The sequence below is a fragment of the Anoplophora glabripennis genome, unplaced genomic scaffold (assembly GCF_000390285.2).
Source record: "Anoplophora glabripennis isolate ALB-LARVAE unplaced genomic scaffold, Agla_2.0 scaffold501, whole genome shotgun sequence".
Taxonomy (NCBI): domain Eukaryota; kingdom Metazoa; phylum Arthropoda; class Insecta; order Coleoptera; family Cerambycidae; genus Anoplophora; species Anoplophora glabripennis.
The window spans coordinates 205,016-223,768 of NW_019416582.1; the positions used below are offsets into that span (position 1 = coordinate 205,016).

General features: G+C 30.5%; 1 protein-coding gene across 1 annotated transcript in view; it reads right to left on the reverse strand.

The window, feature by feature from the left end:
- The window catches only part of LOC108910545 (probable multidrug resistance-associated protein lethal(2)03659), a 31,023-nt gene extending 14,180 nt beyond the window's left edge, over positions 1 to 16,843 (reverse strand). The window contains exons 1-2 of the mRNA XM_018715172.1: positions 16,644 to 16,843; positions 3,354 to 3,587 (exon numbers count right to left, since the gene is read on the reverse strand). Coding sequence (XP_018570688.1) covers positions 3,354 to 3,587; positions 16,644 to 16,720 — 311 coding nt within the window. The 5' untranslated portion in view covers positions 16,721 to 16,843. The remainder of the gene's footprint in view (positions 1 to 3,353; positions 3,588 to 16,643) is intronic.
- Positions 16,844 to 18,753: the final 1,910 nt, after the last annotated feature.

Genomic DNA, 18,753 nt, shown 5'->3' on the forward strand with positions numbered 1-18,753 from the left:
AGGCAAACGACGAAAACAAAGATGACCACCGGTCGCTGAATTACAAGTGAAAGTGGATCTTATTTGTGGAAGGGCGAAACGGGCGGTGACTATGAGACGCCTTCATTATAGCCATCCTTCTCTATCGCACGGATTTCTATGACTTACTTTATCGTCCTCACGTAACGACCGATGAACCATGGGGACTTTCCGACAATGTATCTGCAAAACCCACACACCATCAGGTGAGGTTTTTTAATAATTAACAATAAAAGGTCTAAAATAACTCGAAATATCACTTTTTGCCTACCAGAAAAAAACGATAATTTTTATTATAATGTGAAAGTAACCAACTTGTAGGGAATAAAAAAACCCTTTAAAATGGCGGTTTTTCAAATCCGATACGATAATTTGTTACTGCAAAAAACTGTCAAAATTCGATTATTACTAAATAAACAATAAGTTTTGCAAAAGTCAACCTACGACTTTGATATTTTGATACATAAATAGTTGGCTTTTATAGTCCTTAATATGTGATTAAAATTTCAGAGCGATTAATCCAATAGTTTTGGCAACATTCTAAATGTTTATCCCAGAGGCATTATTTTTGCAATAACTTGACACGCAAAATTACCAAGATATTTTAATTCTGCGAGTGTCATATGAAAGAGAAAGACTTCCTTTATTGGAAGAAATTATTTTATTGCAAAAAAATTGTTTTTTACCACTGCAAAAACGTACCATAAAAACACTGCCATTTTTGTCTTATAAACAATTAAAATAAATTTGTTGCTATTATATTTAGAGAGGTTATTTTTCCATATTCGTAAAGCTGGTATTTTTTCACAAATTTAAAAAAAAAGTTGCTCTAACTTAATTTGGGGCAAAGTTAGACACTTTTTAAAAAAAATCACAGCTACTTTGTTTATAACAATTAAGACTTCTAATAAGTGCCATTTCGAAGATAAAGAGCTAAAGTTTCTATGTGAAATTTTTGAGGGCGACAGCTTTGTAACAGCATCTCTGAAAATGCTCCAAATAATGACTTTGATACAAGATGACTGTGAGTCAGTGGAGGGGGAACGTACAAATCCACGAGCAAATTAATAGAGCAAGTTATATCTCTGGAACCTGTCGACCGATCTTGATGTTTTTTTTTAATTTGGGGTACCTTCTTGCGTACATCACAAATATGCATTTTGTTAATTAATAAAAATTTAAATTAATCCAGTAATTTGTTTAAACATTAAAAAAATTTTTTTTGCAAAATATCAACATCTTTTGTATTTTTTTTGTAATGGAACATTATAGGAATGATTAAATATCATTTTTTAATACATTAATATTGCAATTAACTAAGTATTTTGTTTAAACTTTTACCAAAAAAAAAAGTTTAAATTATCAACATTTTCGAGTTATTTTGACGGAAAGTTATAGATATAGTTTAAATTTTTTTTCTTATTAATAAATTAACATTTAAATAATTGAATAATTTGTTTAATGCATGCATTTCATCATTTTGGTGTATTCATCAGAACTGAACAAGCATTCAAAATTTGAAAGCCGTAAATTTAGAGGAAGTGGTTCAAATTTGGCTTGCAAGATTTGATGTAAACATTCATACAAACAAGCAAAAACATACATGACGTTAAATAAAAGCTTGCAAAAAATACCCGCCTCTCCTTGACGAAAGGTCCTTAACTTACCCTTTCAAGTAATTTTTTGAGTAGCTTTTTTCTGTTGTCAATTTAAAAATATATTTTAGATAACTTGATTTATGCGGAACAAATTCTAACTCTAATATTTTTTCCTAAATTTAATAGTTTTTTAACAAAAAAATAATTTATAATACATTAAGCACTAGCGATGTTACATGTATGTATATGACATATACGATCTATAATAACAACAATGTTTTATCAGGTCAAAACAGTTCTAATTCCTTTGAATTTAAAAGTAATCGTATATTGGTCTATAATCTCCTGGCATGATTTTGCATTATGTAATATCACATTCTGTTTGGAAGCGCTTAAAATATAAAACAAAAGTTAAAGGTTACCTTGTTAACACAAAGCCAACTGTTTCAAAGTAACTAGTGTTAAATTAACAGCAGCGTAAAAAATCAATGATGAACATCACCTGTAATTAAACCACTAAATTCAGAATAACCTACTCTAATTTTTTAAATTTACGGAAATATTTAGTATATTTTCACTTGTCTATATATACAAAATATTTTTTCTTTACAACAAACTTACAAATGCGCTTTTATTTTTCTTGTATCATCATAACTCCTGCATTTTTAATAAAATATTGTAAAACAATTTTTGCAAAACCTTTAAAAACCAAATATCCATAGATATGGAAGGTGTCGCGAATATGCCCTGTTTATAAAAAAAAGTAGGTACTAAGAACGACATAACTAATTACCGGCCCGTAGCTATTATAAGTACCTAGCTTCTCTAAAATCCCAGAAATAATTTTATATAATCGACTTTATTTTTATATTGAAAAAAATATATTTCCATACCAACACGAATTTATATATCATAATAGTCATTCAACTACCTTAAATCTAGTTGAAGCTTTCGATCGGCTTAATCATAATTTATTAACATCGAAATTGGAATCATATAGTACTTTAGCTGCTCTGTTATCTTTGTTTAAATCTTATTTTAGTAATGGATTTGTGCAGTATCGCATCAATCATGTAGATTCCATCAATCTTCAGGAGTTCCGCAAGGATCAACCCTGGGGCCATTGCTGTTTGTTATTTTTACTAATGACTTAATTGAATGCCTTGATGTCAATTACTTAATATATGCGAACGACCTCCAGTTGTTCTTGGAAGTTAAATCTTCTACTAATTGTACTAGATTACAAGACAATCTTGATAGCTTATATAGTTGATGTTCAAATAATAAATCTATTTTCGAATATAAGGAGTTGTTTGGAGTCCCATTTATACAGATTATTCATTTTATTAGTTACGGCGTTTATTCTCCTCCTGGTACACCTCAAGAATTATTGCTTTCTTGTTTTAATATTAATAATGTCTGTCATAAGCGAAATATGTTTTCAATCATATTTCTTTTGAAAATTATAAATAATAATTTAAATGCAGAATCGTCAGTTTGAAAATTTTATATCATGTTTCTAGATTTCACTCTGTTTATATATTTAATGCTAGTAGTCCTTTTTTTCAATTTAGTTATGGTAATAATTCTTAAAGATTTCGAGATTGCGACATACCGGAATGAAATATCAGTAACCTCAATGCAAGGGGCTAAATGACATTGAGCAATATATCTTAATGAAATCTCGAAAACCATCACAAATTAGCCTCATTTTACGGTACATTAAAATATACTTACATCAACATTAACTCGTTTAGCAACTTGATGATACCTACAAACATAAAAAATGCACCGAATAACCTAAAAAGGGCTCTGTGGAGAGCCGTTTTCTTGTGTATCCTGTATTCCTCTTTCCATAATCTTTCTAATTCCGCTCCTAGTTTGCTAGATTTGTGTTCGTCCAAAGGTCCAAATAGATCGTCCTCTGTCAGGTTTTCTTTGAAGGCTTTTTTGAAGATCGGAAACATGTATCTGGAAAAAATAGACGCAGTAAATGAAGTTGCCCTGTTACATCGCCTTATTGGTTACGTATATTGCAAGTTTGCCAACTCATATGTAGAGAAAATTATTTGGAATAAGGCCCACACTCAAAACAAACGCATAAGTACTTAATCTAAATTGTTTTACTAAATTATTGCTTTATGTTTAGGTGCTCGCTGTTTTTTGTTGTTGGTATGTGACGAAATAGACTGACAGAAAATCAAAATTGGGAAGAAAATGCTGCCTCTAGTTTTGCTTGTATTGATGATGATTTTAATGTTGTTTTGCTGTATTTAAATTTTATTTCTGTAGTGACTAAAAAAATTTTATTACTAGTAATTGAAATTTGATTTTAGTTACTAAGACACTTAACAAAACTGCAACAAAGGCAAAATCATTTTTTATTCATCTTTTTAAAAATATAAGTTAGAATAAAAATGCGTCCGTTTCTGTCTCTTTGTAATGTGGAATATAGGTAACCCCAATCCTCGATTTCTGACTTAAATAATAAATCAATGTCAAACTATTACCTATATTTAGTTAGCGATTTTAAATTTTCATTGTAAACATTCTAGCCTCATTACCTGGCATTCCCCACAAACATTAAGAAAGGGGTTTTACACGGATGTGACCCTGGAAATTTCATATACCTGCCTAAGTTTATTTCACATTTATTTTCTATTCAACTGGATAATTCGCATAGTATGCGAAACAAATGAGGAACAAAACGTGTATTATAAGGAACTACGTAGGCCTTGGAAAGAAACAATCGACTGTCAAATGAAAAAACCCTGCTGCTATTATTTTGGAGCACTCTGTATCTATGCGTACCATTCCACCGAAAGAACATCGATATACGTTGAATCGCAATTCACAGCGAGAGTTCAGGTTGGTGTCAATGCTCTGCGAAGAAAATTTTACTTTAGCGAGTCGAAGGAAAGGTCGCTTAACTGAAATTATTCACGGAACAAGCCGTCAGACCGGCAACTTAAATCATTTATTAATGGAGGTCGAGGCCTGTTACGTTACAATTTAAATATTGGAAGGAAAAAATCGTTACCAAAAGTGATTGTATTTGTATGTTTGATAATACTAATGCGTTTATCATTTTAGAAATAAGTATGTTGTGTGGTTTAAAAAATGTTGGACCTACTACAGAATATAAATTAAATAAGACTGGATTAATTACAGATTAAATCAATAAAAATAAATAGTGTCTAATGATAATGATATAATCGATGAATGGTAAGAGAAACAGTTTTATTAAATTTACAGAAATATTGCTCTACTAGGTAACTTTATCAAGTGATACCTTACTGAAGAAAAATTTTATTATATTCTACTTTTCGAGTACCAACCGAAGTAATCAATTTATGGAACTGAATAATAAGTACTCAAGTTAATTACTTTTTTAATGAAATTTCTAATAAATTGGGCAGTTTTATCATACAGGTTTTTTTTATAGAATTAAATAGCATATGAAGTATATAATAAGGTCAGTAAGACACTTAATATCCGCAGTGATTAAGACGTTTTTTTTCAGGCTGTAATATTGAACAAATTTAATTAAAATAAAAAATATATATATTTTAAAAATATATTAAACAAATAAATCGTATGTACAGGGTGATTCACTATATTCTGACCCCCCCTTTAACTTCTTTGTTTTAAGAGTTATAAAAAAATATGAAATACAAAAGTTGCACGATTTATTATAAAGTTTTCGAAAATGGTGGTAGAAAAACAAATGAAGTCCAAACAAAACGGCCGCGGATGTTAACTTTGTTAATTTAAATGGAACACCCTGTATATTTTTACATATTAGGATAGAACGTTCCCTGTCGAGCATAGTCATATGGGGTTTGTTGCGTCCACCTTTAATAATAAGCGAGATAATATTAAAAAATGAAAAAAAGGTTTCTTATTAAGAAAATCAGACATTTTGTAATTGTTACGAACTCTTTCAGGCATTTCTGCCTTCTTTTCAAATTACGTAAGGATTTACAGATTTAGACAGTTAATGGGGGGGTCAAAATATAGTGAATCACCCTGTACGTCATAAGGTTTTCGCTTTGGTTATTATGAGACTGAATATTTATAGTTAAGTGACATCTGCTGTCACTAGAAATTTTGACTTTAAGCCTCTATACAGGCGTTAATTTTCAACCAAACATGATTCTGAAAACGTTATTGTAATCTTAAAGACGTAATTAAGCGACCCATTAAAAAATATCACCGGTTTTTTGACATTAACATTCTCAAATTGTGCATTAAAATACCAAATGGCAAACCAAATAAACCAAATTGTTATCATGAATCAATTTTTAAGGAATTTTATCTGTTGTTCATCGTATTAAAAAAGTAATTAAATTACGTAAAGTATTTTAAAAGTTATTAAAAAAATTGATTTCCAGGGGCGTGCTTTAGGGGGCTGTATCTCCGTAGAGAGGCCATCTAGGGAAAATTTATAGGCGCTTGTCATGTTATTTTAACGTCTCCTGTATAGATCCGAGATACTGTCCACATATTCTAGGACACCCGGTATACTCCGACGAAGAATAAAGATAGTAGATACCGTCACTTTTTTTATTCATTATCACGATTGAATCAACGCTTGAAATAATTATTTAAATTAATCAAACAGCGTGTCAATAAAGATGTATTACCTCAAGGTTGCCTGGCTTAGCCTTCATATTAATGTTTCATTTTTCAAATACTATGCACTAAACGATACAGGAAATACGGTTGTAGATAAAATATGCACAGCATATTTCGCATAACTTTCATATCATTCAGTTAGCAAGTGACTTCGTTTATAGCAATAGATTTTCGATTAACTATTCAAACAATTTTAATTATTAGACACAGATAGGTAACGGGTTATATCAACAAAAGTTTATTTTGTTGATGCACGAGTAACATCTGTTTTATGTAATTTGTAATCTATAATACGAATACCTCACTGTGTTTATATATACATTTTGAATAAATGAATCATAAATAAAAAATATAACTTTCAACATAAATTTAAATCAGTTACAATTAATAAACAAACAAATATACAGGGTGTTTCAGAAATACCTCCCGTAAATTCAGGGGGTGATAGTACGACAAAAAATAAGAATATTTTGTCTTATGAACTATATGTCTATTTCTTCTTGTTTTCGAGATACAGAGCGACAAAATAATTTAGAAATACAATAGACATACATAGATAGAAATCAATAAAAGCCTAGTTTTCTATGCAGAAATATTTGCACTGAATTTTTAAAGAAAGATATGTTTTCGACTCATTTTTAGTTATATTCGTAATTGTTGATCCACGTCATTCATATAGTGCTATGAATATACAAATATACCTATATTTAAATATATTCATTTACATAAATTAAAAATTATGTAAGATTCTAGAGCTGTGCTTGCTTATTTACTACCAATCCATCCATTTTGTTTTTTTTTGTACTACCTGTCTGAAAAAACATTTAGACCTTGATTTTATTCGGCATTCATATTTTGATTGATTAAATTTACTTTCCGCGAGAGACAATATAGAAATAGGTATATGTACTTATATAATATATGGGTATAAAATAATTAATTATCAATTTATTATTCAGAAAATAGAATGTGTTTAGTTAGAAGTGGTTTATTTTTAATGCTTTCATTTTTTAGTGAGAGTTGAGAGTACTATTTGATAGAATTCTTACAAGGTGGAGCAAACTCTTGAAATTAAAAAAAATGTTAACGGGAAGTAGTAAAAATATTGAGAAATTCGTGACAATGTGCACTTTGAGGTTGCCTATTATTCGGCGCATGTGACGTCACTACTAAAAAGGTCTATTTGCTGGTAAGGTACATTTCCTGATGTTTACCCTGATCTCTCAATACGAAAAATTAAAGAAAAAATGAAATTTCACTCGCTAGTCTATTAAATAGTTTCGTTACATTTACCTCGCTGTTGCAGTTACCCCACTTGACCCTTCTACTTAAAAAACACTTTAAAGTAAGATAATTTTTATGATTCTGCCAGTATATTACCTACTGACTAAGACTGTTTTATAACAAGCTATACATATTGTAGCGAAAATATTACTGACTGGAGGCAAAGGTAATAAATTTTAAATTCTAAAAGGGCAGGTAAGGAAACTACGCTCTCAAGTAGGTAGAAGAACCTTTTACTTTTGCAATCTACACAAACAATATTTATTTCAAGGCCAAAAAATGGTACCTGCAAGTTTCTAGTTTGATTTTATATACAGAGTCAGAACTAATTTGTAAATTAATATATTTAATGTCTAATTGTATTATTGTAATTTTTGAGGTACAATCTATAATAAGCTTACTACGAGGTTGAATAAATTCTTTGTCATAAATAATAATTCATCAAATATATTGTCGTCAAAAAAAAATTCTTGTTGGCGCGAAAATTACTTAACAAAACATTCATATACTTAGATTTTTATTGCCCATTGAGAAATGTCGGGCAGCACAAAAAAGTGATGACTAATAACAACTGAAAAAATTATTTCTCCTTAAAAATCTTAATAAATAATACGTTTTCATAAAATTTAATTGTAAAGTCTCCTTTATTACAATTTCATTACATTTTTAAATAGGTGCCTACTGCAATGAAAAGATTTTTTATATTGTCTTTTAGAGATAAGAGCAACGTCGCTAGACAACTAAGGTTATTAGTTACTGTGTAAATAGGAAGCCAACAACGGCAATTAAAAAGGACCCATTCATTACAGTTGTAGCGTAATCATACGAAACAAACAACAAACTATAGTTAAATTGATAAGAATGATTAATTAAATGTTTCTAAGTTGTCAAGTTCTGGTTCGCGCAAGGTCGCTAGTATTTTTTAGTTCTCGACACATTTAATGACACTTTAAAAATGATGAGTGCAAGTGGAATAATCTATTCAAGTATTGATTGCAATTATGTTATAATTTTTTTTCACGTAAACAATCAATTAACTGTTTCAATTTACCCATTAGGACATTGAAATTTACGAGTCAGCTCTTAACAATTCAATTATACTCATGCAATTGTTTCTTCTTAAAATTATCCAAGTAAGAGAATATCGGTACTTTATTTTAAAAACCTCGTAACTCTCATTAGCTTGTTTTTACAAGAACAAAAAAAATCTTTTTCAGTTCACATTAATCTTGTTATATCAACGCTGTCCAGCAATACGCAATTCAGTTAGTATCTGGAATTGGACCGTGTCTGAGTGTTTTTTGCATACCACTATTTCCTTTTCTTGAGGTAGACATTTTGAGCATATGTTGTAGTTTGTTTTGTACTTATGCATTTAAAAATTACTGAATTTTGCTTTTTGGTAAGTACCTAAATTATTTTTAATACGTATCATTATTTGGATGACGTTAATCTTTGGGTACTTTAATTACATATTTTTCAAATTCATAAAAGTTAAGTTCTTATTTTAAGAGATTCATAATTTAAGCACACTATCTTCGTTCTACAAAATCGATACAATTTACTAAATGTTTCACAATAATAGTCGTTTACATTTTTTCCGCAGGACAAGTCTGCCGCGTGCACACATGGTATGCACCAGTTGTTAGCGTTAGGTTAAGCGCTGTTGCCACGTTGTGATGAAACCCCCCAATATTAATACTCGCTGTATTTTGAAAACTGTTAATCTTACTCCTTGTAATATACAACTTTTTTTTATTCATTTATTATAACTCTATTTCATGCTGAAGCAATGGCAGTCAAATGTCTTACACTCTGTATATAATAAGTAGTGTATATGATTTTTAAAAATATAATAGAGTAAGTGATGAGGTTTTCATTTTTTTGCCCTTCGAGGTTTTCAAATTAATTTTCAAATGACGTAAATGTAAAAAATAACTTATGCAATTCTCAATGTGAGTACAAGGTACAACAAAAGAACTCGAAGACAGTGTATTAGGTATATGTGAATTTTGCCGATAAATTAGCTTGCGAGATTTTCAAAGTAGGGCATCGATGTTACGATTCTAGGTACCTAGATGAAAGCTAATATTATTTAACTAGAAAGTTTGCAAGTATCGAAGGCTTGCTTCATAATGAAAGTACGAGTCCTATTTAGTGAAAGATAATATCATGAAATCAAAAGAAAATATTTTAATATTTCTTCCCGAGAAGTATTTTACAATACAATACGTGTATAAATATCTCCAATTTGCTTTGAAATGATCAGAATCAGACATAGAGCAGAGATAACTTTTTGAAGCGGAATCGATTGCTAATTTGCTGTTTCAGAAAGTTGTATATAGTTGTATTTCAGAAAGCGTTATTTAACTTTAATTCGATTCGTATGTATTTCAGAAAACATCACTTGTAATTCAGAATATTCAGTTTTTTTCAGTACACAGTGTTTCAGAAAACACAAATGTATTTCAAACATCTATTAACTTTTAGTGTTCCAACCCGCTTTATCTTTTTACTTTTGTACTTGAAAAACTTCAAAATTGTACTTAGAAAAACAATCGAATTTTGCAGAGATACAAGATTATACATTTTTTTGACAGAACACCTTGTATATTTTTACATATTTGGATAGACCGTTTTCTTAACATTACAGTGATACAACACTACAGTGATATAATAAGGTAAGATAGGTATATCCCTAATAATAAGAGAGATATGGACAACAGAATCAAAGAGTTTATCGTTAGCATACTTTTTTGGCAATATCTTCCTTATTATTAGTGATAGGTCTATCGGGCCTTATATTATTGTAACCCTGAAATTTTTGAAAATATAAAATTGATTAAATTAATGTTTTTTCCTTTACAAAACATGTGTATGCAACGTATTTGTCTACATTTTGTTAAATAAATATATTTTATCGAATAAGAAATTTGAAAAATATTAAATGAAATGATATGATGATAAACAAAAGTAGCGCAATGCACGAAAAGATATTTCCGTGTGTGTACTATCTGTCACTTATACGAAAATATGTCAAACTTAAACTTTAAGCAAATAGTTTAATAATCGGTTAATAATTTTTATAAATTTGGGTGATAAATAACTTTTACTTATCAAATAATCGCCCACACGTGATAAAACATCACTGTAGACAAGGTTTTATAAGCTAGACATAGATGTGTAATATAAATCTATTCCTAGAGAATTATGATATGATTTTCATTATTACTGATTTAGAAAATACATGTTTTATGCGTTTGTATTAAAAATTTCGTTAAAAATACTTTTAAATATGTAATTTGAGTGTCTGTATAATGTAAGTTTAAACCTGATTTACTTTTACCGAATTTTAATCCAAGAAACTGATTAAGAAATGGGTACTAGGTACATAAATTCTGTAGCTTCCATAAGTACAAAACTGGGTTAAATTTATCGATAAATTTTAATAAGTTTTAATAATTATTTAATAGGACCAATTTTAACTACATTCTACAAAATTTTGGCACTTGGTTTCATAAATTCGAGAATGAATTACAAATCTAAGTCCAGTATTAGACTTCCCATTTGTGTCAAAATTTGTTTGATTAAAATAGTTCCATTTCATTGCAAAATTAACTTTCATTCCAACGAAATTATTTTGATCGTTCCGATTTGGTCAAATTAGTACATGAATGGACCTAAAAGGTACCAGTATACTTTTTCGAATATTTTTTATATCAAATTCGTTGTGACGTCAAAATAACGTCTTCAAACTATTTCCATCGAATAAATTTGATATTCTAACAAAGGCCTAGCATTGTTTTGTTTGTGATATCCATATTGTTTTTGAAGGTCTACAAATAATTCGCATATTGTTTTTAAACACATGCCTGGTGCAAAAACAAAAACATTTTCCGTGAACGACACCAAACATTAATGAGGTGTTTTTTGCATCCCATGAACAAAAGTTTTAAGGATAGAAGTATTCTGTAGGCAGAAAATCCGGTGTCAAAATTCCCAATAAAATATTCCAAAGAATGGACGTTACTCAAAAATCTTTTGAGCAAGTTGAAAATAAATGATGTTGGATTCAGAATTTTTTTGAGTTTAATATTGTTATTTTCCTCCCTGGATGGAAAACAAATTAGTCCATCAAATTAGATCATAAACTCTGAAAACTTAAAAAAATAGTAATAGTCATTTTATTCCACTTTATGGTAGTGAAGGGTATGTAGAATGACATCAAAAAAGTAACTCGAAAGAAGTGATGCTAAAATAAGTGGCAAAGTTACAAGTTCTTCCGCTTTTTTACTGCTCATGAAAATTTAAAAATTGTATGTAAATTTTATATTGTAGGCAATTAAATTACCTACAATAAAGGTACTTAAAGTCATATTTCATCAATTTGTTAACTGTAAAATAAAGATCAAAAGCAGAAAAATTTATTTTCGAAAATTGAGCATTATTATTGCAAAAACTTATAGATGTTGATGAAATTTATGGAAAAGATGGATAATCCAATGATCAAGGTACTCCAAGTAGTTGTTAATTAATTTCCTTGTTTTTTTTGCAAATAATTATTTAATTATTAAATGTTAATTTTAAGAGTTAATATCGTAGACATATGTTCTAATTGATCCAAATAAATGTATCATCGAAAAAGAAAAATTTTAAAAAGTTGAAATTAAGTTGCTCTTTACAACTAACAAAATAAGATGTGGAAAACAGTGTTATAAACAAATTGACCCAGTGTTAGGCAAAAGCCGCTCGGGAATTCGCTCTTTTTGCATTAGACAGAGCTTATTTTATGGTAATTAATAAAAATAAATGATCTACGCCTCCTTGTATACACGATAGCCTCTTTATAACGTTATTTGTTGATTAACTATTGGACGTATAGGATCGGGATTTTAGAGACAATTTAAAAAAGGGTTAAACTTTTATTTTCAAAAAGTTTTATATTGATACTGTATGTAATAAATATCCTAGCAGTTGTAAAAGTTAACGTTAATTAGTGACCGTTAGTTAGTTTGTTAGTTCATTAACAATTAACGTTATATCTTGGAAACAAAGAGGGGCAAGTAATTTCTTTTTTTTTAAATTACCCTAAGCTCTAATGCAAAAAGAGCAAATTCCCAAGCGGCTTTTGCATGATCCTGGGACAATTTGCTTATAAAGCTGTTTTTACACATCCTACTTTGTTAATTGTAAAGAGCAACATAAATTCAACTTTTTGAAATTTTTCTTTTTCGATACGTTTCTTTGGATCGATTAGAATAAATGTATACGATATTAATTCCTAAAATTAACGTTTAAGAATTAAATAATTAGCTGCAAAAAATGAACGAAATTGATTAACAAATACCTGGAACAACAATTTCACGGTCAATCGAATTGACGCACATGCTATTGATTATACCCAAAAAAATAGGGTTAAAAGGAACTATGACCTTCAAGCAATTTTAATACATGAATCGTTCAAAGGGTCATTTTAGATGAAAAAACCACGGAGTGCTATTAAATTAGAGGGTGGAAATTAGAGATAGGGGTGAAAATGCACCCCATTCAGTTTTTTAATTGTAGCTCGAAAAAGAAGCAAAATTTCGCTATAATTCATAGGAACAATTATTTAGAGAATTGAATTTGTCATCGAAAAGGCTTATTTAAAAGATTTAAAAGGAAAATTTTATGCAAAAAATCGTTAATAAACAATTTGAAAAAAAAAGCAGAAAATTAGATTTTTTTATTTATTTTTTTTTTTACTGTTTTGCCTTTACTTTTTTTTTTAAGTAAAGATAGGCATAGGCATTGCTCCATAGAAAAAAAGGAGATAAAATTTCTTTCAAAATAAGAGGTTGTAAAGTATTTTTGGATGAAAATTGACTAATATACAGGGTGATTCAGTCATAATGTCATTAATTTTAACCAAGTATTCGGAAGGCTTAATAAAGACAGAAAATCGGAAAAAAAAAATTTTATTCGACTTTTAAAATGAAGGAAATCAACCCATAACTCCCGCTAAGAGGGCGGCCCTGCCAGATGCTATAACCGTTCAAATTTTTTTCGATTTTCGTCGCGTTTACCTTTATCTGTTTTAATTCTCATTTTTTGCAAAAAAGGAAGGAAATAAGGCATTCAAGGGTTTTCATCACATGACTTGTTCGAAGGGTCATTAAAAATTAAAAAACCGCGGGGTGCTATTAAATTAGAGGGTTGAAATTGAAGATAGGGGTAAAAATGCATTTTTGCAGTTTTTTAAATATAGCACGAAAACGAAGCAAAATTTCGGTATAGTTCATAGGAAAATTTTTGTAGAGAATTGAATTTCCAACCGAAACGGCTTATTTAAAAAATTTAAAAGAAAAATTTTATGCAAAAAATCGTTAATAAACAATTTAAAAAAGCAAACAAATAGATTTTTTGATTTTTTTTACTTTTTTTACTAATTTTTTTTAGTAGAAGTAGGTAAAGAAAATTGCTGTACAAAAAAACTAGATGAGATTCCCTTCAAAATGCTGCGTTTTCAAAAGTTTTTGGACTAATATTGACTGAGTATAACCGGTCAAACTTAATTTTTTAGATTTTCGTCGTTTTTAACATAATAATGATTATAATTCTTATTATTTTAGGCCGGTCAAAATCGACAATAAATTCGCAAAACATGATGTATCTCTGATTTTTTAGTATGTTGTTTGGACCTATTAGGGCTATGTATACCCAAGTTTGCAACTTTCAAAAAGTTGTGGAAACATTTTTACACACCAAAAACCGCGAAATTTTTAGACTTGTTTCACATTCTGCTCTATATCTCCTAATCCATGCATTTTTCGTCGAAAGCTACTCTATACGTTTTTTAAGAGCATCAAATTTGTGACAAATTAGGTCCAACCGGAACTCTGTAGGTCAATTGGTTACCGAATTACGGCACTTTGAAAATAGGCCAGTTTTTCCAAAAATTGAAAATTTTAGTTTTAGACCTTCTTTGGACCGAAATTGCGTCGAAACCATTGATCCTACGAGTAGAACTTGTCGAATATAATTAGTAGGCAATTTCATTACCTTTAAATTAAGCGTAGAGCGGGATCTGTAAGCCTCGTAGTTCTCTCAAAATCGCAAAAAACCCATATAAGGTAAAATCACATTTTTCCAGAAATGTTCCATAACCTTTCATATCTTTTGTTTTTTTGGTTTGATAATGGAAAAGAAGGCATGAAATCATTTAAAAAAACGGTGAAATGTATTTTAATATAAACATAAGTAATCAAAAGTACAGTAACTTAATCAATTAATCAGTCAATCAAATTAGACACATAGTCAAATTCGTCGCCTAGTTTTTGATGGCCCTGGGCCGTCACTTTCGTTGCTCTCTTCAAGAGGTATGTCTTCCACTATTTGTGGGTCGCCGTCTTCGTCCTCTATAGGTAGGTACTCTAGTATTGGTGGATCGTCAGGGTTTTCTTGAGGCTCGTCATCGTCGTCCTCTTCAATGATGATAAAGGCAGCGTTCTGGCACGTTTCCCCAGAGCAGATAGCACACATCACAGAACATCTGAGCCCTGCTTTCAGGCAAGTGCAGCCACCTCTGCACCCCTTCTTGCATTTGCAAGAGAGGAGTTTTAGGAGGTCTGCGGCGGCAGGAGCTTGAGTAATGGGGATGAGTCCAGCCGAGATCAATTCCCAACCCCAGTCGATGGCCTCTTTCTCCACCCCCAACCACTTTTGCACCTGGTGGTATGTGCGGTACATCGTTGAGGGTGTCTTACGTTTCGTCTTCTCCATATAGGGCAACTAGGCACTTGTCACCGGCTGCTGCGACTTGTTGGTGTGTGGCATCTGTCTGGAGGAAAACTCTTGCTTGGTCCACTAGGTCTTGATTTTGTCTGAAATGGCTTCCGTACTTTTGTGAAGACAGCAGCCAACGCCAAAGCGAATCTGGCCCGTTTGCCCCCAATTACAGAGGCTACGTCGTATCACAACTACCGCACATACCACCAGGTGCAAAAGTGGTTGGTCACAAATTTGATGCTCTTAAAAATGGTATAGAGTAGCTTTCGACGAAAAATGCATGGATTGGGAGATATAGAGCAGAATCTGAAACAAGTTAAAAAATTTCGCGGTTTTTGGTGTGTAAAAATTTTTCCACAACTTTTTGAGAGTTGCAAATTTGGGTATACATAGCCCTAATGGGTCCAAACAACATCCTACTAAAATTGTTTTGCGAATTTAGCGATTTTTTGTGTCGATTTTGACCGGCCTATTTTTACAACAGATTGGTTCTTTACTTAATAAAAAAATATTTCAAAAGTTTTATTTCTTAATAATAAACAAAGATTTTCACAACTTCGAGTCATTCCTTCACAGTCATAAAATGCAGTAAAATGTCTATTAATAATTTTTTACGTTTAAATTCTAATTCGATTGGATTAAAAGACAGATGCATTTGTATAAATGTTTATAAACAATTTTTAAACAGTTTTTATATATTTTTTGTGTTTGCGGATAACAGTACATGTATATCTGGACTAGGTTTATGGTTAGTTGCCAATAAATTGATAAAATTATGGTCAATGCGTAAATTTACTAAACTATATTTGTGGAATCTATCATGTTTGTAGTTTTGGATGAGATTGTCAAATAATCACAGAGACATGACAAATGTATCTGTCAAATAACGTTTTATATTCTAGACATGTACAAAATAAAACAGCGCCAACAGAAATGTGTTATATGATCGTGATCTATGAAATATTCAGTTATGTTTTATTCGTTTGTAATAAAACATGTTTTTAAATCTACTGTCTGACATCAAAATACGTCTGGATAATGCAATGTTCCTTAAGTGGGCGTATATTTGCAATTTCTGTCACTGTCAAACTAAAATAGTTTTATTTTTACAATACCGGAAATTTTTGCATGGAATACCTACGTAGTTTTGATTTGACTACCAAATTTTAAATCACAAATATAGTTTACGCACTTGAAAACATGAAAAAGAAACAGCAACAGTTTAAGAGCATGTGTATGTACGTTTTAAATTCATTTAAAATCGTGAAAACTAAATCGGGTCCGCTTAACATATTTTCAGTACATTTAAATACCCAGGGAGCTTTTCAATTCACTTACGTAAAAGTTAAAGTAGACAAGACATTTGCCCTCTGCACGGGATTCGGCTTCTTCGTGCATTTCGTCGATGTATCCATAATAAATATTATATCACAAAGATTAAGTACATACACTAAAACGTGTAACAAACAGTTATGTAGAGTCGCACACACGCCACTCGACCGCCACGAACCGAGCCTCTTAACTGACGTTTCGTGTCGGTTTCTCTCGTTAGAAAAGCACAATCAGCTGTTGGCTCCAATGGAACCCAAGGATCCCAGATATATTCGCGGAAAACCTTGCCTCGGTCGGCTATTCATAGAATAAATCGATTCTCTCCAAGCGCAAATCTTTATTTCGCTGTTGTTTTCACTATAATAATTAATTATAATAATCCGTATATTTCACCAAACTTATATCTGTCTCATATCGCTCTCTGCAATTGTGTATAAAAATCGATAGCGCTGCTTCGTGTGGATACAGAAGGGGGTTTTTATAGTTTTCCTTCGTATTTGTACTTAGATTATGTATATCACATTATTGCGCAATCTTTTGTACATGTATACAGAGTGGTCACTACAGAAGTAGACCATCTGTTCTTCTGTTCCCTTTTCCAGAAAGATAGATTTACCTATTGTGTATTTAATATCTTATTGAGAACGAGATATGCGGTTTTTTTATATATCACATTATTGCGCAATATTTGTACATGTATACAGAGTGGTCACTACAGTATTAGCCCACCACCTGTTCCCTTTTTCACTAAGATGGAGTTATTGTGTATTTAATATCTTACTGAGAACGAGATATGCGGTTTTTTTATCGCTAATAGGCTGTGAAAAGTTCTTTATCAATTATTTGAAAGAAAACCAGCTGCTACCAATTTGCAATTAAGTGGACAATTTTTATTTTTTTAATTAGACAAAATTGTCTCTCAATATTTACTTGGTCGGTACTTCTGAACTTCATGATGAAATTGACGATAGTGAATAGCTTCTTGAAGTCATTTAACAACAGGTGTGTGCATTTAAATATGATTCTTTTCGAGGTAAGATATGAGTGTAATTTTAAAAATTGGACCTTACAACAAGCACCCCTCTCATAGTGAATTTTATCTGTACTCATAATTAACGGGATAAATTCCGTTGTAACTTTGCATCTACTTTATACAGGGTGTTTCAGAAAGACCTCCCGTAAATTCAGGGGGTGATAGTCCGACAAAAAAATAAGAATTTTTTTGTCTTATGAGCTATATGTCTACCTCCTCTTGTTTTCGAGATACAGAGCGACAAAATAAAATTTTTTAAATAGAATTTTTACGAAAATTTCCAAACGGCGCTAAATATTTTTATGAAATTTGGTATTGCGGGGTTTTTAAGGACGACAAATACGCTGGTCTAATTATTTTTTGGATAATTCATAGAGGACACTAGTTAATAGTTATGCTACATTCTTATTACATTTTAAGTTCTAATTTTTTTAAGGTTAGGTTTTTTGCCATTCGGGTTCCAATTTATAATGTACAATTTTATTTTCTAAAAATAATGTACTCTTGTTAGAACTTCCCAATCTGGACGGTTTTCGAGAAAAAATGCTTTTAATTGAACTCTTACAATATTACGGTGTAGAAAATAAGTGACTTTTCTCAGAGTAGGCTTATGTCAAAAGTTATTGATGGATGTCTCATAAACAACACATACATTCTCAGTAATATTTTAAACTCTAATTAACTTTATATCAAATCTTTAGTGATTGTTAGTGACTGTAGTTAGTAATGACTAATCACTCTATAAAATATACAAAAAATAATTAATCCAGCGTATTTGGCTTCCTTAAAAACCCCGGAATGCCAAATTTCATAAAAATATTTCGCACCGTTTGGAAATTTTCGTAAAAATTTATTTAAAAAATTTTATTTTGTCGCTCTGTATTTCGAAAACAAGAGGAGATAGACATTTAGTTCATAAGACAAAAAATTCTTATTTTTTGTCGTACTATCACCCCCTGAATTTACGGGAGGTCTTTCTGAAACACCCTGTATATAATTTTCTGCACTTAATTTTAATGTAATTTTGCAATTTATCAGTCATTTTTCACTGGTGATAGCTGCTATTACATTAAGGAGGTTTAT